The sequence below is a fragment of the Triticum aestivum genome, chromosome 1B (genome assembly GCF_018294505.1).
Source record: "Triticum aestivum cultivar Chinese Spring chromosome 1B, IWGSC CS RefSeq v2.1, whole genome shotgun sequence".
NCBI lineage: Eukaryota > Viridiplantae > Streptophyta > Magnoliopsida > Poales > Poaceae > Triticum > Triticum aestivum.
Window position 1 is genome coordinate 441,908,460 of NC_057795.1, and position 10,691 is coordinate 441,919,150.

Sequence of the window (10,691 nt, forward strand, 5' to 3'; positions counted from 1 at the left end):
ACATCTTTTCCATATCCATCTTACCACATGTATGATTTTGGTGGTCAGGTGCAAGCAATCTACATGTTGTACAGACCTTGTAATGATGTGATCATGTTCTTGTGAGCTCAAGTCCTTGAATAAATAACTGAAACTCCTGATATTGCTCATAGGCTTCCTTGAACAGGGACAGATTAAAAAGTGCAGTTAGATCCTCGTCTGATGTACATCAAACACAGAGATGTGCTGATTTAAGGCAATAGTGCAAAATGAGGCCAACTTTCAACCTTGTGGGCAACAAAGTGGACTCTTTCGGCCTCGTAGACAACGAAAATACCACTCTTCGTCCTCTGGACAATAAAGTGGACTCTTTTGGCCGCGCTAGCAATGAAGCACTTCTCTTCATCCGCGCCGGCAACGACACGGTGCTATAATTAAAATTTCTGTAAAAATGATTATATTTTTGGGATTTTGTGAAGTGTAAAAATTATTTTAAAAAATCTAATTTCTGGCCTGATAATCCCCTTGCTGGTAAATGATGCAACTATTATTGTGAATGCATAAAGGAGTTTTGATGTGTGAGAAAAGCAGCAAAATAAAATAAAATATCTCAGCTCACGAGTCACGACCAAATGCGAGCAACCATCAAGTGCTCCACCACCGGAAAAGAAACCGAGCGGGTTATCCAGATCTCTCGTGTCGTCGTGGCTTATTCTTCCGCCACCCACCCATCCCGCGTCCGCTGCCGAGTATAGTGAGTAGAGATGAAATGCCGCCGCCGTCGATGGTGCTGCAGCTCCCACGGCTGGGCCGATTCGCCGGAGTAACGGCGGCACCTGCATTCCAAGACGGAGCCCGCAACTTGAATTCCCATGGGTGCCACAGCAGCCGGCGCTCCTCCTCGTCCAGCAGCAGAAGCAGCAGCTGGTTCTCCTCCAACGCCGAGAATCCCGGCCCCGACACCAGAGACGATAACAGGACTAGTAGTAGGAGGTGGTGGTCCGATGACCAATTCGACGTGGAGGAGGAGGAGGAGGAGGAATTCGGGAGCGAGGGCTCGTTTGGTTCTGCAAGGGAGATGTTCGACGAGCCATGGTTTACCAAGGTACTTGCTCATGCTCAGATTTCCTCGCGGTAATTTACTCAGATGTGTCATGTGTGTGGTAACTACAACTGGAGTAGTATTATCTATGGCGGCAGGTGTTCAGGGTGTACGGGTATGTGCTCCCGGTGCTGCTGGCGTCCATGCTGGTGACAACGGGGCCACAGGCTTTCCTCATGGCCATGGCCATCCCGCTCGCCCAGTCCGTTCTCTCTTTCGCCATTTCCAAGATTGGTTCATTTGGCCGGCGCCGCCGTGACGAAGAAGAATATGACGACGATGGTTACTATTATTCCGATTACGGCAGCGGCGGCTGGGAAGCTGAAGAACAGTATAGCAGCAACTCCTCGACATACAGAGGAGACAGCAGCACTAGTAGCAGCAGGTACCAGCAGCAGCAACAGGAGGAATCTGCAGATTCAGATCCAACGGTAGAATCAGGTGATATTGACGGTACCACCGGCGCCGCAGCTAGAAGTGAAAGTGGTAATATCGGTTTTGGAGGATGGGACGAGCTGGAAGAAGGCGACGACCGCCGCAGCAGCAGCAGGTGGCGTGCACGAGCGTCGCCGGCGGATACTGCTACCGCTGGTGGTGCAGTGAGAACGAGTAGACCACCTGCAACTAGAAGGAGAAGAAGCAGAGGAGCTGCGGCTGCAAGGTACAGGCAGGCGCCCCTGCCGATGCGCTTGCTCGTCGCGCTCTTCCCATTCCTGGGTTCATGGTTCAGAATTTTGCTCTAATTCCATAAATTAGGGTCAATTCCTCCACGAAGAATATTTATCGTTCGATCCTCACGATCGAGTGTGTGTATTACCATTTGTTTTTTGAAACAGATGTATTACCAGTATAATTTTTTAGAAAGAATATGTTCCTGCTAGAAAAACGAGGCAGTAATTGCTGAAATTTAGTCTATTTTGGGACAGCCCAATAATTATTTCAAAAATTCCTAATAAATTCTAGATGCTCACTTAGCCCATTCGTGCAAGGCAAGGGATACTATTAAAGTTTAGTCTCACATTGCTAGTTTAATAGGAGTTGGACCTCCTTATAAGGAAGGTTCTTTCCCCACTTGTATGAGCATAAGAACAAAAGGGACATGCACGCGCGCTCCTCCTCCCCCACTGCCCGCCTCGGCACGACGCGTCGCGCCGCGAGCCGAGCCGATGTCTAAATTTTTGCCAGGCATGACGGGTATACGAAAGGTCACACGGACGCTGAAAAGATTTTTGTGATAGTGGAGTTTGAATGCGAATGGTGCAGCCCTTCGGCTGCTGGCTGTTCGCTTCATCTCCGTCTCTTCGTTTCACCTTCCGTCGATGCCCTCTCGTCTCTCTCTCCTCTCCAGATATGCACACCAGAAGATCCTCTTCCTCTCGTCACAAAAGTTCCTGAGCATTGCGCTGTTGCTACGATCTTCCCTATCCCGGCTTGCGGTGTGCACCGCAGGTTGGGACAGTAGGTCCGAAACCACACCTCTTTGAGTCCTGTACGAGAGAAGGGTTATAAGGCTTTTGGGGAGCGCTCTGCGCGACTACTGACCGGTTCATCACGAACACCGACGACCACTTCCCCAACAACGACTTCTTCCCCGACGTCGACAACCTCTTCGATGACATGGCTGGTAAGGATGTCGACCCCAAGTCCAGTGCTTCTGCTCCTGCTGCTGTCCCGTACGTGTTCTTGTTTTTTCTGTTAGAGGTCCTGCCACACTTCCTTGTTCTAGTGTTTGCCCTAGATATGTTTGATTACAGTTCATATATGCAGATGCTATTTACCTTCTCTCTATCAGATCGCATGACTTGTTTTATCTCTGCTAAATTAGTCATGCTTTATCTATTATCTCTTAATAAAATCATTCGGTAAATTGCTCATATTTTCAACAGTAATGTCGCAAGAAAAGTGCCAAAAATAATGCTTCATTCTTCCCCCTCCGCCCTTGTGTTGGTTTCAACTATTACTAGATTTTATTGGTGATGCATGTTGCCCGTCCATCCATTTTGACAATAGAATGATAGGAATTGTAAATATGCGTGACATTTAGCCAGTATACTTTACTCATAAGCTCATAATTTAAACCTCGATGTATTCTAGAAATCCCTTTAACCAAACTACAGATCTAGACAAAGCTACGGGATATGCCTAGCTTGAATATTTATAGAATTGTAGCACTTTTCTGACTGCTTGAAACAAATTTCAAAACTTCTATAGGAATCTAGCCATAAATTTATAATTGATGAGCATGAATTAGCCTGACGCTGATCCTTGATTGCTTATAAATTTAAAATTTATTAGAAAATATTCAAGCTAGGCATCGTTTGCCCCTGCTAGGCTGTTTCCCTCGGGCGAGAGAGGTACATACGCGTGCGCGGCACTGCGTGTGAGCGTCGGTTGCGCCCGACCTGCTGTCTATTCCCCTCGCCTTGCATGTGCCGCAGCGTGTGTCCTTCCTGAACCCTATACTTCTATCCCGCCCAAAGGGCTAATTTTCTAAAAAATAATACACTTTTTTTAATAGTTTAGAAAAATATTATGCCGTTTTTATTATTTTTAAAAATAATACAGCGTCGGCCACGCAGAAGCCGACTGGCTTCAGTCGGCCATGGGTAAGCCGATAGGCCTCAATCGGCCGAGGGTAGGCCGATAAGTGGCCATCCCACGTCATTGTTGCTCCACTCAGCCTGCGGAGCATCCAGTCGGCCGTGGGTAAGCCGATATGACCCAGTCGGCTTCGCGGAGGCCGGCAGGAGACTGGTAATTAGATTAGCCAGTGGAGCTTTGTGTTTGTAGACGAGGATGACCGGAGTACATAGCTAGCTAGCCTCGTGCACCGAAAAGATGCTGCACCGCGCGGGTCTAGTTGGGCTCGATGCGGGCAACCAAACTCGCCCTTAGTTTGTGGCACGATGGAGTTGTGGTCGCTCAGTCCTTCTCGGTATAAGGGTGTTGTCTACTTTGTGCGTCCCGATAGCGGCTGGTCTAATGGTCGCTTGGCTGCTTCTATGTGCTCGGCTTCGATCGTGCCTATCCGGCTTGTGGCCGTGTGTGGCCGTTCTTGTTCCATCCTTCTATGCCTGGTCGGTATAAGGTGGTAGTATCCTTCATGCGTCCCATTAGTAGGCCCGTATCCATGTGGCCAACCTGTATGGTGGGTTATGTTGGTTTGGTTGACTATATGTCGTTGTTGCTCCCCCCTCCCCCCTTCTTCATTTGCTTTTCTTCTTGTTGTTTTGCTTTTGCTTGCGGTTTGACACCGTCTGTCCCACACTTTGCTTCGTACAGGTCCTCTTCGAGCACCTCCTTGTTGTCCGGTGACGCCGCCCGTTTATTGCTTTGCTCCGCTGGACATTCTCTTTGAGCTCCTCCCTACCGTTCAATGACATCGCCCGTCCATAGCTTCACTCCGCTGGAGGTTCTCTTCGAGCTCCTCCCTTGCGTTGTTTAACGTTTGGTGTGGCCTTTGTTCTTGTTGGTATCTGAGGCTCGGCGGGTGTGGCTCAGGTCTTACGAGCTTTTTATTGTCGTTGTTGGGTGCTTATATTGCCGCTTGAGGTGAGCCGCTTCTTTGCTTGTTTATCCCTCTATTCTTGCCCTTTCTGCTTGCTTCCCAAGTTTTCCTGTATATTTCGTGTTCTATCCCGGTCCTCTTTGTTTGAATCACATTGTGAATGAATTTTATTTCGTTGTCTAAGACCGTCTTTCCGTCCTAAATGTCGGGCTGGATTGGTTTGCCTCTTGACAGTGCGTCGGTTTAGTTTTGTAGGCTCTGATTTAATCTCTACCTTGTGAAGCAACATATGGAAATGCCTCACGCTTTCTTACCGTCACAATGCATGCCATTCTTCTTTTTGCAGGGGATGACATGTTTTTATCTTCTATTTTGGTTTTTGCCTTTAGATCGTCTAGTTGTTGTTGTTTTTTGCATGCTTGTTTTGTCCATGTAGCAGATAGAGTGGAGGCTAATTGTCTGGAGGCGAGCAGGGTATCAAGGCTTCTTCTTTGATGGATGAGTTTTTTCATTTTATCCCTACAATAGATTTCATTATTTGCATGTTTCTGTGCGGTTTCAGGTTCTTGGTTCGTTCTTCGATGAATCTAGGCACCATTATCACCATAAGACATTGAATCGAGGATAGTTGGTTGCCCTCCTGTTTTGACGGGGATAACGATGGGACGTGAGTGATGTGAATGGCCATGACCCCTCGATCCTGACAATCATACAGTCGTGACGTGGTCCGGTTGGATATGTTGTTGGGTCTGATGACCAAAATCCAGCGTCATCAATTCTACAAAGGCTAGCGTTAATCCCGGACGGTCCCATTGTTCATGTGACCAGGAAGTCGGTATTCCAGTGGGGCTCTCAAAAGAAAGAGGGAGACGGGCTACAATGCTTTAAACACTAGCTCGGCTATATAGAGTAGGAGAAAACGCGGACTAGCTGAAACCGGACAACTAGAAGCCAGACTGATCCTCTCATTTTATTCGGGAGGATCCTGCCAGGATTTCTTCCTTGGAGCAGTTCAAGAGGAAGCATGGGAAAATTTCAGACAAGTTCAGGGGCCACTCACGGTGTACTGCATCAACCAGCAAGCCCGTCAATGAGAAGGCCTTATGGCCCAAGATGATAGCAATGAGGTCCCTTGGTTCTGTAGGGAGTCCACCTTCTAAAATGTTCCTCGTCCTGGCGGCAAGTCAAGAACCCCTCAATCGATCGAGCCTCTAGATCGGTTGGAAAAATGTAACCCTAGATCTCGTCCTTCTATATAAGGAAAGGTTGGGGGTATTTCTAGATCATCTGACCCATTGTCATCACCTCGGCAGCAATAGTGCACCCATATAGTAACCCCTTCATATGAGGTATTTTTTCCTCAATCAATCAAAGCAAAGTAAGAGCAGGGTTTTTACCTCGACAATGAGGGCCTGAACCTGGGAAAAATCCTTGTATGTGATCCCATCTGGAACATCCGGTCGTGCTTGAAGGAAATATGCCCTAGAGGCAATAATAAAGTTATTATTTATTTCCTTATTTCATGATAAATGTTTATCATTCATGCTAGAATTGTATTAACCGGAAACTTAGTACATGTGTGAATACATAGACAAACAAAGTGTCACTAGTATGCCTCTACTTACCTAGCTCGTTAAATCAAAGATGGTTGTGTTTCCTAATCATAGACATGAGTTGTCATTTGATTAACGGGATCACATCATTAGAGAATGATGTGATTGACTTGACCCATTCCGTTAGCTTAGCACTTGATCGTTTAGTATGTTGCTATTGCTTTCTTCATGACTTATACATGTTCCTATGACTATGAGATTATGCAACTCCTGAATACCGGAGGAACACTTTGTGTGCTACCAAACGTCACAATGTAACTGGGTGATTATAAAGGTGCTCTACAGGTGTCTCCAAAGGTACTTGTTGAGTTGGCGTATTTCGAGATTAGGATTTGTCACTCCGATTGTCGGAGAGGTATCTCTGGGCCCTCTCGGTAATGCACATCACTATAAACCTTGCAAGCAATGTGACTAATGAGTTAGTTGTGGGATGATTCATTACGGAACGAGTAAAGAGACTTGCTGGTAACGAGATTGAACTAGGTATTGAGATACCGACGATCGAATCTCGGGCAAGTAACATACCGATGACAAAGGGAACAACGTATGTTGTTATGCGGTTTGACCGATAAAGATCTTCGTAGAATATCTAGGAGCCAATATGAGCATCCAGGTTCCGCTATTGGTTATTGACCAGAGATGTGTCTCGGTCATGTCTACATAGTTCTCGAACCCGTAGGGTTCGCACGCTTAAAGTTCGATGACGGTTATATTATGAGTTTATGTGTTTTGATGTCCCAAAGGTAGTTCGGAGTCCCGGATGTGATCACAGACATGACGAGGAGTCTCGAAATGGTCGAGATATAAAGATTGATATATTGGACGTCTATATTTGGACATCGGAATGGTTTCGGGTGAGATCGGGATAATACCGGAGCACGAGGAGGTTATCGGAACCCCCCGGGAGGTATATGGGCCTTAATGGGCTTTAGTGGAAAGGAGGGGAAAGGATCAAGGGAGGGGGCGCCCCCCCCCCAAGCCCAATCCGAATTGGGAGGGGGGGCGACCCCCCCCCCCCCATTTCCTTCCTCCCTCCTTCCTCTTCCTTCCCTATCCCTCTCCAAATACGAAAAGGAGGAGTCCTACTCCCGGTGGGAGTAGGACTCTCCCCCTTGGGCGCGCCTCCTCCTCCTGGCCGGTCCTCTCCTCCCCTCCTTTATATACAGAGGAGGGGGGCACCCCATACACACAAAGAATGATCCCTTGGATCTCTTAGCCGTGTGCGGTGCCCCCCTCCACCATAATACACCTCGATAATATCATAGCGGTGCTTAGGCGAAGCCCTGCGTTGGTAGAACATCATAATCGTCACGACGCCGTTGTGCTGACGGAACTCTTCCTCAAAGCTCGGCTGGATCGGAGTTCGAGGGATGTCATCGAGTTGAACGTGTGCTGAACTCGGAGGTGCCGTGCGTACGGTACTTGATCGGCCGGATCATGAAGACGTACGACTACATCAACCGTGTTGTGCTAACGCTCCCGCTTTCGGTCTACGAGGGTACGTTGTCGGTGGGAAACGACACCTATGGGATCACAAGGATCCCTTCTGCGGTTGCGGGGCGCGGGGTTGTGAGAAGAGCAGGATTAGGAATCACCACAAGGATGGTTTACCCAGGTTCGGGCCGCGAGGATCATGTAAAACCCTAGTCCTGCCTTGGTGGATGTATTGAGTGTTTCTGAGCTCTTGAACTAGCTACGGTGGCTGTCTGGTTCCAAAGAGCTGAATCCCTCTCCAATACGCCATGGGCCTCCTTTTATAGTCGAAAGGGGATGCCACAGTGGCATACAGGAGGTGGAAAGGCCTACCGTGCTATGAGCTTATCGCTCGTATTACAGGACAAGACACAATTAATGCGTAGCTTAGGTGTCCTCTTGCTTTATCGGGGATAGGAGCGAGGCCCGTCCCGTCCATCGCTGCTCCTCCTCGCTTCGACACGCGCCCTGGCCAGCGATGCATGCGGCGCCATGTAGGCAGGCAAGCAGCTGAGGTGGCGTAGTGGTGGAGCCTTTAGGAAGATCTGCATGCCGCCACACGGGCGTGTACTGAGTTGGCCTGGAAGCTGCATGTTACCACGTAGGCGCCTGCCCAGCTAGTTGGGCTGGCAGCTGCATGTGAACGGCGGTGGAGACTTGGTGCGGGCCTGGTAGTGGCCCCGCTGACGCCCTCGACAAGGGCCTTGCCGGGTGGCCCGGCAAGGGTCTTGCCGTGGCGCGCTATTGTCCCCGGCAAGGATCTTGCCGGGGGTCTTGTGGGTCTCCTTGGCTAAGGTCCCGCCAAGGGTCGCCGTCTTCTGATCCTCATCTGATCTCATATATTCTTTGTCTTGACAAAGATCTTCATGCCACCATGGAGGTGCCTCCCGAGCCCTGGCCCAATCATAGTTGATGGTATTGTGACCGTTGGTTCGAGGGTGGCTCACTCTGCTGGTGTGGGCGAGCCGCCGCGGCAAAGGGGCTTGCCGGAGCTGCTGAGGCTGCCGCAACAAGGGTCTTGCCGGGGAAACTTGCTTCGTCCATCTGCTCTCTGTGGTCTCGGTCTCTGGCGTTGCGCTGATTGCTTCTGTGGCTTCGACTCGTCCCATTTGCCCTGCTAAGTGTGGCTTCGGCCCATGGCTCTGACTGCCTGTGCACAAGTAAGGGGTACAAAGGAGTGCCCCTACTTTAGTACACCGATAGGAGCCCCCGGTCCCGGGCCACACATAGGCGCAATGCGTTGTTGGGCCAGGCCCAAAACGGTGCGCGGGCAGGCAGGGCGGTTTTTACCGCAGTATCTTTCTGTCTGCCGTGCTTCCCCACGACCTGCGCGACATGGGGGAGGTCATGCGTGATGTGGGGGGCATGCGCGGGGCAGTTTTCGCATGCATGTGTCGTATCACAGTTAATGGGAAAGGAGGCGGCCCGCGCCTTCCCCGTATAAAGGAATAACCGCGGGCGCGCTGCTCACTTTACCCCTTCCCTGCATCTTCTCCAATCTTGGAGCCGCCTCCCCCTTTCTTCCTCCTTCTCGAGCCCCCCGTCTTCGTCTACCGTCGCTGCGCTTCCATCATCCTCTGCCCTCTTGCTTCTCGCAGCCGCCATGGCGCCCAAATCCACCAAAGGCAAGGGAGTAGCCAAAGATGCTGGGGCGACGGAGCAGCTGGAGAGCGAGCTGGTGGCGCGACGGGCGCAGTTCACCTACTTCCCCTTGACAGTCGACATGTTCGAGCTCCGGGAGTACTTCAAATCTCTGTGGGGGGTGAAGACGGGGGGATAAACGACGGGGCATCCAGCCATGCGCGTCATCCCCACCAATTGCGTCGAGGCCGCCCCAAATCGGTACCCATTCTTTGTCGACTACTTCTCCTGCGGGCTCTGTCCCCCCTTCTCCGATTTCTTCAACGACGTTATGCACACCTACGACTTCCGCCTTCTGGATTTTACTCCGAATGCCGTGGCGTGCATGGCTCTCTTCGTGCACCTTTGTGAAGGCTTTGTCGGGGTGCACCCCAACACGACGCTCTTCCGCCACTACTTCTCCCCTCGGATCCAAGCGGGGGGCGCCATCTACGCTTGTGTCACCTGGATTCTAGGGCCAAGGGGACGTACCCGGAGGGCGCCATGAAGGAGAGGTGGGAAGAGTGGCGGGGCCGGTGGTGCTGGATTGAGGAGGAGGACCGGCCAACATTGTGCGAGGTTCGCTGGGAGCCGCCGGTCCGCGGAAACGACTGGGGTGACATCGACACCGACGACGAGAAGCTCACGATTGCCACCACTAGGATCCTCTGGCTCACCGAGGTTGGGCTCACCCTCGAAATGATCGGGGTGGACTTCATCCACCGCCGAATCGCTCCTCTGCACAACAAGGGGAGGCCGGCCTGGCTTTTCATGAATGCTGCTGACATCATGAGGCTCTGCCCCGGCCTCGACCACAACCTGACGGTGCTGAGGCACGCCCATCTCTGCCAACGGATCTTCCAGCTTGAGGTCAATAGCGACGGCGAGGTTGAGCAGTCTGGCAAGGCTGCGAGGGCTGCCGTGAAGGCCGGCAAGGTTGCCAAAGGGCCCCTTTTCAAGTTGCTGGTAGGAGTGGTCCCGCTGTGCAATAATTCTTGCCGGTCCGACATCATCGCCATGATGCCGGACTTCAATGTGCACGGCCTTGACCCGAGCTGGGTGGAGTCAGACAAGCTCCAGGTGCAGGAATTCTTCAACACCTTGCACGAGGGGTACGTCACCGCCGAGCCGCGGCTCATCCAGGATACCTCCCAGGCGGAGCTGGACTACATCGCTGCCAGGGTGGCGGAGGCGAAGCTCTCCAAGGAGGCCGACAACACCGATGGCGTGGAGGACAAGGCCGTGGCGGAAGAGGAGGAAGAAGAGCTTGCCCAGTGGGCGGCAGCCGCTGGGGAGGCCAGCGGCGCCGGCACCAGGGCTCCCCTCATCGAGGACATGGTCGACGAGTCGTCGTCGGAGGAGGACGAGGGGGAGGAGACCGCGACCGCCGACCCTC

At 51.3% G+C, this 10,691-nt stretch overlaps 1 protein-coding gene across 1 annotated transcript; it reads left to right on the top strand.

Annotated features, from left to right (window-relative positions):
* Positions 1–645: 645 nt before the first annotated feature.
* LOC123129985 (uncharacterized) lies at positions 646–1,967 on the top strand. The gene is made up of 2 exons (XM_044549942.1): positions 646–1,084; positions 1,180–1,967. Exons 1-2 carry the CDS (start codon positions 749–751, stop codon positions 1,822–1,824), a joined length of 981 nt encoding a protein of 326 aa, XP_044405877.1. The 5' UTR covers positions 646–748; the 3' UTR covers positions 1,825–1,967.
* The last annotated feature ends 8,724 nt before the right edge of the window (positions 1,968–10,691 follow it).